Source organism: Protopterus annectens, chromosome 17.part0 (assembly GCF_019279795.1).
Source record: "Protopterus annectens isolate FY-2018-M chromosome 17.part0, PAN1.0, whole genome shotgun sequence".
In the NCBI taxonomy this organism is placed as follows: domain Eukaryota; kingdom Metazoa; phylum Chordata; order Ceratodontiformes; family Protopteridae; genus Protopterus; species Protopterus annectens.
In genome coordinates, this window is record NC_056751.1 from 803,104,720 (window position 1) to 803,118,239 (window position 13,520).

At 35.9% G+C, this 13,520-nt stretch overlaps 1 protein-coding gene across 1 annotated transcript in view; it reads right to left on the reverse strand.

Annotated features, from left to right (window-relative positions):
- The window catches only part of LOC122791530 (extracellular calcium-sensing receptor-like), a 178,505-nt gene extending 165,271 nt beyond the window's left edge, over positions 1-13,234 (reverse strand). Inside the window, exons 1-2 of the mRNA XM_044059271.1 lie at positions 12,938-13,234; positions 685-942 (exon numbers count right to left, since the gene is read on the reverse strand). Of these exons, the coding sequence (XP_043915206.1) occupies positions 685-942; positions 12,938-13,234 (555 nt within the window). The remainder of the gene's footprint in view (positions 1-684; positions 943-12,937) is intronic.
- Positions 13,235-13,520: the final 286 nt, after the last annotated feature.

Consider the following 13,520-nt stretch of genomic DNA (forward strand, 5'->3'; position numbering starts at 1 on the left):
AATCGAATGCATTTACATTGACACATAAACGCTGAAACAAGTAAACGTCAAACACGTAAAAGCCTGAAAATCAAAACATCGAAAACTTTTAGTTGGCCAGAAACTGTTCCCTAGTGTAATAAGTGTAACAACCAAAATTAACTTTTCTTACCCTACCAAGCTGTGCTTTATGTGCAAGAAAGGAAATATATTTTACATACAAAACGAGTATTAAAATATACTGTATTTTAAGTAAACTACAAACTGAATGATTACATATTTAGATAACCTCCTCACCCACAAATTAAACTATGCCATAGTTTAAGCAAACTGCAAACTGAGTGTTTACATATTTAAATAACCTTCTCACCCAAGAAATCAAAATATGCACTTCAATAATATGTAGAAAACATATGGTGCACACAGCATATCGATGTTAGTATGGTATTAAATTTTAAATAGCATGCCAACTGCACATAAGAATTCAAGTACAGTATACCGTTCTTTATTTTTCAAAACAGTTTGTATACGAAAGTTCCTTTCTAAATGTTTTCTCTTCTTTGGAGAAACAGGACATGCAGACATTAATTGTAATCTAATTTCGTCAACCCGATTTTGCTCTATAACAAGTACTGACAGAACAGCTGGTATGTCAGAAATATGTCTCCCTAGCAGACACCTAATCCTCCTATGCCAGCCCTCCACGTAATTTTGTGCTCGTGGTAAAGAAACATCGTTCAAACAGGAGACATTCCAGAACAATATAGGGTACACAGGAGGAAACCGTAAATGAGTTGTAGTTCTAGTGATCTTCTTCCGTAAGCGTCCCAACATATAAATATCATAGAAATATGTGATCAACTCTTTCCCGTCAGCAGGAAATGTTTTACTTAGCTCTCTAAATGCTGGAATCACTTCATCTTCTCTCAAAAATGAAAGTGCTATTAGTTCTTTAACGGAATGCTAAAATTCAAGAGAAGTACCATAAAGTCTAGATAAGTTAAGTTGCTGAATTTTGCGCCACACATTCTGTGAGAAATGGAAGAAACAACCTTTACTTTTCACATTGAAAAAGTTTGCTTCTATACTTTTAATTGCAGCTAGTTCAATGTCACACAATAAGTATTCCACCGAAGGTGTTAGATTACATCTAGCTAACAAGTTAAACAGACACTCCCACATCAAATTGTATGCCTTAAAAGACTTTTTAGTCATCAAGACATATACTAAAGAAAGACATCTCTGTTTGTCACCACAGTTAACAAATGCATGAACACTATATAACTGCCTACATAGTCTACCTTTTGTAAGTAATACTCAAACCATGAACCATATGTTTGTATTACACAAGTCTTTGACATTTTCTTTTGTTGTAAACAGTAAAATATGTATATTTAACTGCAAATCTACCTTACGTTCCTGGATGAATTCAAATTCATTTAATTTATAATCATCCAGACATACTGCACCTAAGGTTGTATATGGTTTGCAGTTTGTCAACAAAGTTTTTCTCCTAACTCTGTTAAGCTGTTGTAATAGTGATCGCCTAGTTGGCAATGTAACAGTAGACTCAAAGGACGTGGTAGCAAGAATGTCATCAACAACTAAACACGGTGTGTTCCTGCAAGTACTAGCCATATCCTTCAGTGTACTACATGCTTTGTACTTTTCAACTAACGTTGGATCTGATGGATGGTCATGAATAGTAGACTTCAGGAGAATTTCTTCTCCACCTTTATCAACTGTTATACCCCTACCCTTACATTTATCTGTTGTTTTCAAATGACAGCACCAATACTTACGGCTTTTTAGAACCTTCTCTAAATTGTACAAATAGCCGTCAACAACTAGCATAGCTTTCTTTTTTTGGGATTTAACTGTCTAATAGTTACAACCTATAACACCAGGTCCAGCAAGAGTGCTACAAGCCATAGCTGCAGGTATAACCGCTGTATGCACACGTATTTGCTGGAAATGTTAATTTAAATACTATGTTGTTACGTTTTATTGTCATTATATTTTTAAGTATTTCACATGAATTATAAACTGTATTTATTTAATTAATTGATAGTAAAGTTACAAAAGTGAATATAGGTATACTTTTTGTTTATTTTATTTATGGGTATTGGTGTTATTTCATACATATTCCTATTTACGTTCGGATGTCATCATTTAACGTACCTAATAGGCAATGTGGCCAACTAAAAAAGTTCAATGATATATTTTTTGCTGAAAGAACATTTCGACATTTAGTTGTTTTGGCGTTTATGTGTCGATGTGAATACATTCAATTATATCAATTTTCGTTCATTTGATATAGACCCGGATGTTACAGCTGCTCCCTCTCATCGGACTTTTGTGGATGAATTTTACTGCTGCAGGGATTTGGAGCTCAGGTAGAGTCTATGTGTGTGTGTGTGTGTGTGTGTGTGTGTGTGTGTGTGTGTGTGTGTGTGTGTGTGTGTGTGTGTGTGTGTGTGTGTGTGTGCATGTGCTCACGTGTGTGTGACAGAAAAAATTCAGTTGTTTTAAGAATTTTATTCATTGGGTTCCTGGTCTTTGTTCTTCGTTGTGTTTGCTGCTGTTGCTTTGCTTCTTTGCTGTAGTTTTTGCTGCTGTGGGATTATGGCCAGTGATCCCAATGTGGATGTGCCTAGTATTTTTAGAAATTCTACTAGGGACACTTCTCAATGTTTGCTGGATAATTATGTTACACACCTTCCTGAATCCAATCGTGAACAACTACAATCTGGACTTGCTGGTAATAGTAGTAGCAGAATAATAGAAAACCAGTCGACTGTGTGGGACAGATGGGAAGCTAAAAGGAACTACAGGTTATTTAATCCATTTTCAACTATTGGCAGAAGATATGACAATGCTGTGAATCCAGAATTTAAAAATATGTGTGATAAACTTGAGCAACTAATGAGAAAAGAAACTGCTGTTTTCTTAATATTCAGAGCCTGACCAAGTACTTAGAACTTGATATAACTCCTAGAGGTCTTAGAGCTTATAAAGCCCCTGCTACACCATTTGATTTAAAGAATGAAAATGACAAGTTGTTTTATAAGTGCTGAATTGCAGCAGCACATAATTGCACATTAGAGTGGCTCTCTAACCTTGTAGAGAGAGAGAGGGTGAAACAAACAGAGCTACAAACTGAAATTAGCAGCATGTGCAGCAAACGTCTGTACTTCTGGCTCTGAATCTGTAGACAAGCTGCTTATAGACATTAACTTGAAATTTAGAATCATTTGAGGAATAAATCTTGCAGAGACAAAAGAAAACGTTAGTCAGAGATACCCGGGACTATGACAATAGTACTGCCTTTGGGGGAAGAACTAATCGGAAACAAATAGAGGTCATGTGAGGTTTCAAGGAAGTGAATGAGGTGAGGAACGGCGTTCCTATTTTTCTGTTGGTAATACTTATAATACATCAACAGGGGAAGATGAACAACATGAAGGGGATGAATATCCAGAACTGCCAAGGGCATAAAAACCTGCAGAATTTCGTCAGACTTTTTTGAATGGGCCGAATGGCAGAATTGAAGAACCACCAAACAGAAAGATGCAGAGAGAGAACCAGTTTCCAAACCAAGGGCAGTCTAACCTCCCCGCCCACAAAAGAATTATTATGAGCGAACCAAGTGGTGAGAATGTTGGCTATGTTGTCAATTTGTCCGGATATGCATTTTCAAGCAGTGAACTTTCTGTGTTGAACTGTGGTCTGAAGTTTGTTCCCACTGTTATTCCCAAGCTATATGAAGTGAAAAAAGACATTTTTGGACTGGTTAGGCAATTACAATTGAAATGGATGTTTAATACTGTAAATAGTACTAAACAAAATCAATGTATTAATGCCAGTGATTCTACTATGGAAGAGAATTATATTTCTTGTGCTTCTGATGATGAATACAATACATACAGCTTATTTGATACTAGCTGTGTCAAAACACACAGCAGTTATGTTCCAGTTTTTTTTATGCTGACATTAGTTATTTTCATAAAACAATAGATTTTTTTGCTGAAACTGTATTAAATATGTTTTTAAATCAAAAACAGAATATTGTTTACAATTTACCTAGAGAAGAGTGGTCAGCATTAATAAATATGACTAAAAATGAACAGCTGGTTTTTAAATCTGCAGACAAGGGAAACAAATTAGTTATGATGCATATATCCCAGTATATGAAGATGTGCCATGAACATTTGGATGACAATTCAGTTTATTCAAAGGTAGATACAAGTCATTATTTGGGAGTCTTAGTTGAATTCAAATCTTTACTTAATAAAGGTATCAGGTTAGGTTACTTAACTGCTGATGATGTTCAGAAGAAGCTAACTATGAACAGTCATAGTATTACCACATTCTACAGTTTACCTAAAATTCACAAAAATATACAGGCCCCTCTGGGGTGCCCTATTGTTTCAGATAGAAATTATTTTACTTATAATCTAGGACAATTGCTGTATTTCCTGTTGCTACCCAAGGTAGTTTTATTACCTGCTTATGTTAAAGATAATTTTGATTTTTTAAGCAAGTTAAGGACAGTACAATGGACTAATAAGATGTACTGGGTGACTCTAGATGTGAAAAGTTTATATACTAATATTAAACATTGTCATGGCCTTGAGGCAATCAGATTTTTCATGGGGGAGTCACCCACTACAGAATATATTGTAGATTTAGTGCATTTTTGTTTAAAGAATATTTATTTTGAGTTTTATAGCCAAGTTTATCATCAGAAATGTGGAACAGCTATGGGGGCGGCTTTTGCCCCCGCATATGCTAATTTAACTATGGGCTTGTTTGAATTTGAATATGTTTATAGGAAAAGATTTTTTTTGCCAATGTGTTAAGTGTTATTTTAGATTTAGTGATGATTTAATTTTTTTATCTGAAGGAGAGGAACAGGAAGTGCAGAATTTTTTGGATGGATTACAAGTAAACATATTTAATTTTACATTTGATGACATCCAAATAGGGAAGAAGGTGTCCTTTTAGGATGCAGATTTGTTACTTAAGGAAGATGGAACACTGATTACAAAAGTACATAGGAAATTTCAGGGGATATATATTATTTGAAAGCAACAAGTTGTCATCCTAGGCATATGATTGATGCCTTACTTTATGGTGAATGCATACGTCTTTACAGACTATGCAGCGATAAACAAGATTTTTTAAGGGAGATAGATTATACTTTTGAGATGTTCAGAAAGCGTGGTTATGGTGAAGATATAATTGCTAAGGCATGGTCTAGATTTAATAAAGAATATATAGGAAACAACAACAGAAAATGGCAGTTTCCAAATTAAATAACAATACTGATTCTGGTTGTGCAATGTATTTTGTATCCACATATAATTGATTTAGCAATAGGCTTTATGAGATAGTACAAACACAGTGGCAACTGTTATCAAATGTAAACGTTGGAAGTTCATGGATGCCCAATAAACTTGTTGCTTCATACAGAGTGGGTAGGAATATTGACCTTTTTGGTGAGATCTAGGTTCTGCAGACCCAAGGAGGTCTTACATGAGTCATTAAGAATAAAAGGGACAGTAGGATGTGGCAAATGTAAGGCATGCAAATTTATTGTGCCTTATTTTGGACTCTCAAATGGTCGAAGATTTGAAGTTTGTGGGAATTATAGGTGTGACACTGAGAGCATTATTTCTGCCCTCAGCTGTCCCTGCAATAAGTTTTATGTGGGTGAGTCCAAAAGGGCTTTTAAAATAAAGTTATTAGAACATGTTTGTGATATATTAAATAAAAAGGAACAGAGCTCAGTGGCACAACATTTTTTTGCAAGCACATGGTAGTTCTGTTCAAGGTTTACATGCCACAATTTTAGAAAAAGTAGAGTGTGATTTTTTTTGGGGGGGGTGTCAGCAAGAATAAACTTTTTTTAAAAGAAGCAGTGCATATATTAAAGTTTGATACTTTGTTTCCAAAGGGTATGAATGTTGATTTTAATTGGCATGTATTATTTTAAATATTTTTTAAGTGTTCGATGGTATTACCTGATGACTTTATTGTTTACTTGCTTATTTAGCAGTGTATATAAACTAAGTGTGTGATATGAAGTAACTGTGTACTCCAAGAAGGCAGTGTATGCCGAGACGGCAGAGAGGAATAAATTTTATTCATTGGCTTCCTGGTCTTTGTTCTTCATTGTATTTGCTGTATTAAAAACTGAACCTGATTCAAATAATTTAAGTTGTGCTGTGCTCAGACTCTGTATCTTTAACCTATGGTTTATGCAGAAGCTCCCATTTAGTGCTAGAAAACACTAACATAAAGTATAATCTGCCATTCAGTTTCTTTCAATAAGTTTGTTTTTATATGGTTGGATTACAATTTGTGCTTAAGGCAAGATGCTGTGTCAAGTGCATGAATGATTGCAAACTGTGATTCCAAAAACATTTTACAGAGGAGGAATACAAATGAAATAACACAGAAATCAAAACTACTCATTTTAGAGTTCAGATTTCAAGTTTATTTAAGTGATTAACCTCTAAGCACTCCGCATACCAATAAAACATGAAGCATAAAGTGAATCGCTAAACTATACAAGAGATAAAAATAGTAATAAAACAGGCTGGCCCATTGTATCTCCAGTGGCATAGAGGGATAAAGCCCTGACTATGACTCAGCTGAACTATGTTTGATTAGCAGCTTGAGCAACTGATGGAGCAGCAGGGAGAGATGGGCATGCCTGTCTGGGGTGGGAGTGTGTTCTTTGCTGATGCTCCCATAAGGGAGTTTTGGTTCAAAGAGAGACGTTGCCCTTGAACATAAGCAATGAGAGTGGGAGGCAGGGCAAGGAAGTGGATAGGGCAAATAAAGACTCCACCAGGATGGAAGCAGAAATGGCCAAGCCCCCTGGATGTCCTTAGGATCCATGATCGGCCCCAGCAATACTGGAGAAAGCCCAGGGGTAGGAGACAAGCTGGTGGACCCAGAATGGACATGAGGCACTAGGGCTGAGCCAGTGATTTGAAATCCCAAGAGGGACCAAAAAAAAAAAAGTTTGCCCATAATAAGCCTGTTGCATTAAAAAATAAAATATGAGAATTATAAAACAAGTAAAAGTAAGTTAAGTGTTTATATATATATATATATATATATATATATATATATATATATATATATATTTTTTTTTTTAAGAAAAGATGATTTAGGGACCTTCTGAAGCTGCTTAGTTTAGGGAACTCCCTTATCTACTGTAGCATTAGATTCAAAAAGTGAGGAGCCTGAAAGATACATTAATGAGTACCCAAAACTCAAACTGTACCCATGGAACTTTCAGCAGGCATAAGATTGCATAATGGTGGGGATAGTAGGAAGGGCATGATGCCAGCAACACTGCAGGGTGTGGAAGGTCCATGTCATGTAGGTGTAAGTAAACCAGAACCCGAACCTTGCAGATGGTAAGAGACTGCAGATAATTTTGCTATTAAGTAGAAGTAAATGTATAGCAGAGTTTAGCACTAGCAGCCAAACAAGTACTGAGCTAGAAATTACATAAAGCAGAATGTTACAGTTATCCAGGTTGAAACAGACCATGACATAAACCGTCACAGGCATGCCCTTTGATGGAACAAGGCATGTGATATAGGCAGTGTTTCTAAGAAGAAAGCATGAGGACTATACAAATGACACTGGTTTTGTAGATAAACCATATATCCAGCTAACCTTCTGGATGTAGCAGGTATGCAACAATGTGCCAGTGGCAAAGAGCTGAGCAGGAGGTAATGAATAAGTATTGATTAGACAGAGAGTTGGTGTAGACTGCATGTCACATGTATGCACCACTTGTGAAGGTCACTGTTTATTTGAGAACCCCATTCCCTAAAGACCATGATAGACCAGTTATAACTGACATCTGGGTGTATTCCAGTTTCATATGGCAATTCCTGACTGTCATATGCAATCAGGGTTGGAACCACATATAGTTCTCATCACCATCAGCCGAGAGTCATGTAGTCATGGACAGATTTGTCAAGATAGTACTCTTCCCCAGAGTTCTTGGTGTGATCAGTCACATCCACATTGCTGTCACGACCACCACCAGTGGTGAGGATGATGAAATCTACACTAAATGGTAGGGCTGCCAGGCAGTGTGCAATGCCAGTGGAATACTAATTAATGTGTGTGTGTGCCCATTACTCTTGGAATGTCTATGATGCACATATCTGGAAGATATGATACATCATTAGTTTACAAATGGCTGGATGAGTAATTAGCCAGCCAAGAAGACCACATAATATGACAAGCAGGCAATGTAAGAGCAATAACAATGCTCCATGCCTAGCAGAAGCTTATTTACTATTATAGGTTAGATAACGGTTACCCTTTCACCCATGGATGGTGATCCCCGGGCCCCATTTGGAATCATCAAACCCTAGGAGGAGAAGAAATATTGTGTGGGCCATACTAAGAGAAAAACCTGACAACAGATTACATTCACTTACAGATAGCACTTGTAATGTAACTGGCTCATTCATATCAGAATGCATATTTTTACGGCTGTATACTATTTATTACAGAAACAATTTTGTTTCTGGATAACTGTAACATTGTTTTAACTTTTTTAATGAAAAACATGCATGCACATTCATATAAAGATATGCTTGCACATATGTTCTTTATGTCCCTGCTCTTGTTATCTGGGATATTTTCCATGTTTTCTGTTTATTATTCTTTTAATTTCTGAAATATTGATTACACTTCATATTTATTCAGAAAGCCTCTCGACTTGTATATAAAAAAGTTCTTCAGTAAAAATGTCAATTTTATCAGTAAACCTGCAAGTGATCACTGGGATGCAAGAAAGTGGGGATGGCATCAAGGTAAAATGTGAATCTTGGATTGGCAGACATCTATCATAAACCACAAAGATGCATTTGCAGTTACACTAAAAAAACTAGGATGTGACAATTGTATTCCCTGACCTACTGTCACCAAGCTGAAAAAAACAGCAGGCATTATACTTTACAACATGAAGAGCAGCAGGCAGGACTTCCGCGCATGTGTCTGGAATTCCTATCGGTGTAAGACATATTGTATTATTTTCTTATCTATAGGTCATTAATATTTAGAGGTTACTAAGTCATTATTGACAGTTCTGCACCATTTTTCCAGCAGTATATAATTTTTGATTCACAGCTGATGTGATTAACCCCCTTACAGGACACAAAACTTCCATTTATAAACACCTGTTAGAATGAGGTACCCTTATTTGCAGATTTTATGGCAGTAAAAAGCATTTTGCAAATACATAAATGTTACAGAACCACTGCATTTTAGCCAGACAATAATAATCCACACAATGAAATAAATACTGCATTTTTTTTTATTTAACAATTTTTATGTAGGCCAAGGATGCTTTGTAAGAAATTATCTTTGAATGCTGTCAACCATCAGAGACAAGGATTTTACTAAATTTATTCTTCAGTGAGAAATAAATACCTGATGCTACTAGCCACACTACGTTCTAGTTGGCCAGACCCTTTCATGTTGGCCCCGCCCATGCGGCTGTGTCCTGCAGCCCTCCTTTGATTTGAAGTCACCAGCCACCACTGCTTTAGTAGGCAAATAAAGTGATACTGTATCTTCAGTTCTCTAAGAATTTATCACAGTTTATTATGATCCAATACAATTCTTTACTGTAGTCAATAAAATAAAATTTATTTTTTTACAGGCATGGTAATAATTTCTGTATTATTCACCAGATGTTGAAAATTTGAATTCTGGCTGCTATCTATCTTCTAAAATCACCTTATACATCTGGCAGTACCCTGCCTATATATTGCTGGAGTCAACCTTGTTGGATCGTAAACATTATACTGCTAGCATATGAAACAACTACATTTCTTTGTTAATTTGAGCACCCGTTAGCATTCTCTTTTTTTTTGGTGAGTTAAAATATAAATTGAATAATTGCAGTCTGACAGCTACTGTTGTGTTTTTTGGCAAATTATGAGTAACACATTAACAGTATAATTTTGTAGAATTTTATACAATTCAACTGGCATTCTAACACTTCCAGCAGTCTTATTATTAGCAAGCTTTCTGTGTCCCACGTGAATTCATTTCTGCAGGATCCCTGGCTCTAAATCAGACAGCACCTTATATTTATCAATATTGGTAGGGTCCTTCATATTTAGATCTTCTGTAGAGGCTTGACACCTTTTGTTAATATCTTCTACTTTTGATAAGTCCCTCTCATCTTTATATTTTATGTTGACAGTTTTAAATGTAGGTTCCCTTTGGCATTGTTAATCTTCTAGAAGTATTCTGTTGTCTTTATCATTTCTGTTATCTTCCTCCTTCTATTTGTACTGCTCATTTAAATATACCTCCTTCTCTCTCCTTCTTATTCTCTGGAACTCTGCATTCAGTTTATTATTTTTTTTCTCTATTGTTGTTGCATTTTCTTGACACATTTCTTCAGTCACTTCTAAAACCTTCATTGACAGCAATTTGATCTTCTTAATATTCACTCTATTTGGCATATTTTTGTTAACACCTCCTGGATTATGTCTCAAACTTACATCCATCAAGTCTAATAATACATATTCATATGGAGTATTATTGAAATCCAGAGAGCCTTTCTGGTGTCCTTTAATTTTATTCTAAAGTTTGTTATGAGAAGCTGATGCTTCAAGGCACTGTCAGCTCCAGGTATTATTTTTGCTATCTGTATAGAATTATTCCATCACTGACTGTACAGTATATATCCATTCTGATTTCAATACTGATTATTTGATATCAGTGCATAAAGACGGCACAGTGGTGCAGTGGTAGCATTGTTGCCTCACAGTCTCCAGTTCAATTCTTGGCTTGATTGCCTTCTGTGTGGAGTGTGTATGTCTTCTCTGCATTTGTGTGTTTCCTCCCATGTTACACAGACATGTATCTGGAATGTGTTTCTCTGGGCCTCTGCTGAAAATTGGCTTTGCTCTAAGTTGAACTTTCCTGGTAAACAAATGTCATATAAAAAGAAATAAGTAAAGCTATCTCTTTGGTAGCTGAGACTGATTCAATTAACCAGTGATTTATCTTGGTAGGATTCTACTAGTTATTGCTGTGTTTCATTTTGTACACAAGGGTTGAACGTGCCCCTTTCAGCTGTACTTTGACTATCAACTTTAGCATTCCAATCACCTATGTTGTATGAAATAGCTTTTTTAGACTTATATCTAGAATATGTTTCAGATCCTCATAAAATTGTTCAATTTCTCCTCTTCTGTATTTGTATTTGGAACACAAACTAGTACCACTGTTATTTAATATACTTGCCTGGAAGTCTGAGTGAAATAATACTATCATTTTGGGCTGTAATCGAGTTCTGACTTTGACACCTTTTTACTGAATATAAGATCTGCTTAATTCCTTTAAAATCTGTGTCAATAATAGAAGATCTGATTATCCATTTTTAAAATGACCCATACCATTTCCTTCACTAATTTCTAACATGGCAGTATTTATTTTTGTCATCTCATCTTTAACAGCATCACATTTACTTTGGTTCACAACTCTCACATACCAGATTCAATGCTATATAAACCTTTGCAACAGCTAACTTCACTTTTATCACCAACCACCTCAGCAGATGTATGCATACCTGTCAACTGTACAGATTTTTGCCTCATATTTTTGGTTCATTTCTCATATGCTTGTGGTTTTCTAGCAAATCATTGGCAAATCACTCAGGGTTTAAGTCAGAAAATAATGACAGACATTTGAATTTCAGACTTCATACCCTTCAGAAAAATCCGTGCTGATGCAAAACCTGTTATTCTATCAACTTTCCAAGTTTGTAAGAGGAATATTTGTCCCCCCATTATTTATGGCTTTGTTCAGATTTTTTGCTCTAAGAGGTTGAGAGGTATGGGTGTGTCTCATCTTGGCTTTAATCCTCCTATGTAGTAAAATCTAGCACTAGCCCTATGTGTCCTCCTGTCTTCCTTATTTGTCTGCTGGGCCCCTTCAGACCCCTAATCCATTTGTGCCACTTCAGCATGTTGCTGTGTGCTTATGTCCACAGGGTTTTCTTGGTAAAAAATATTGGGGTTGATTGCCATTAGCTTCTCCAGTGGGCACTTTTTAGTATGACTCTCTCTCTCTCTCTCTCTCTCTCTCTCTCTCTCTCACTCTCTCTTTCATGTCCAGCCTGCCTTGACTGGCCGTATACAGTATAGCTCATAACTTCATTGAGATACACAAGGCTGTTCACAAGGAAGTGTTTCAGATGGGGGCAGAACACACACACACACACATATATATATATATATATATATATATATATATATATATATATATATATATATATATATATATATTCAATTCTATGTAATTGCAATATAAGGCTATCTTATTATTGGTTCTGTCAATAAATCCTCATTAAGTGAGCCCTACAGATCAGAGATGCCAATTATTTGTGTCCTGATTCCTAAGCAGTAGTTTTCCATGTTGTAAGCAACTAAATGGATTGCTTTGTTAGAGACTGTGCAAAAACAATGCAGGGGTACCAGTCAGTATAATATAGTATTGTTTGCCTTTCTCCATGTTTGTGATTTCAGAATCAGTTTATATAGTATCAGATGGTGTTGGAATGCAGCTCCCATGGGAGGTAAAGGAGGGCTTGCCCCTTAGAAATCTGATAGTTTTGGTTTAAAGATTAGCTGTGTAGGTAAGCTTGTTTTTACATTTTTATTTCCATGGTGTGTGGCTACTTGGTAACAAGTGTTTTTGATGTGTGCATGGTCACTCTGAGTGGTTGGCAGTTACTGAGGATTCCATGTAGAGTCACTTATTAAGTGCCCTGTATTTGTGAATATATATCATATGCATGTGTGTTTATGTAAATGTGTAAGCAGAGATATAGTTATCCTTAATAAATGAAACTCCTTGCAAGATAAAGATATTGTACGGCAACTATCCTTACCAGCCATTGTTTTAATTCTAAGGCATCTGCACAGCTTCTATTCAGCAATGGTCCTTCAGGAGATCTGCACAAATGCATGTTGTTTAATGCATATGCCACTGCATAAACTGAATTATATGTACTGTATGCAAGTCCAAAATTATTCAAGTCATACACATTAGTGGCAATGGTCTGCACGTTTTCCTTGCCAGTACACTGTGGAATTTCTGTAGATTCTATATTTTCTTTGTTAGTCAAATTACCCCACTTGCAACCAAATGCTTCTTCCCAAAATGCTTTAATGAAAATATCATCCATGGATGTAGACGGATGGATATTATTAAGATATTCCTTGAAACCTGGAATGTCACCTTGACGAAGTGCAAATCCAATGCTACCTCTTAAACTTTTGTTTATATTTTTGGTAAGTCAGGTGACATAAACCAACTTGTTCGACCTATCCATACTTTGCCACTAATGTTCTGGGTAGCCACTTCTTCCATTAAAGCTACGGCATGCTGGAGTCGTGTATATACCACAATGACTGTTGAAGATGTCTTTTTGATTAGTGCAATAATTTCAAGAATTCTTTCTCTGAAATTAT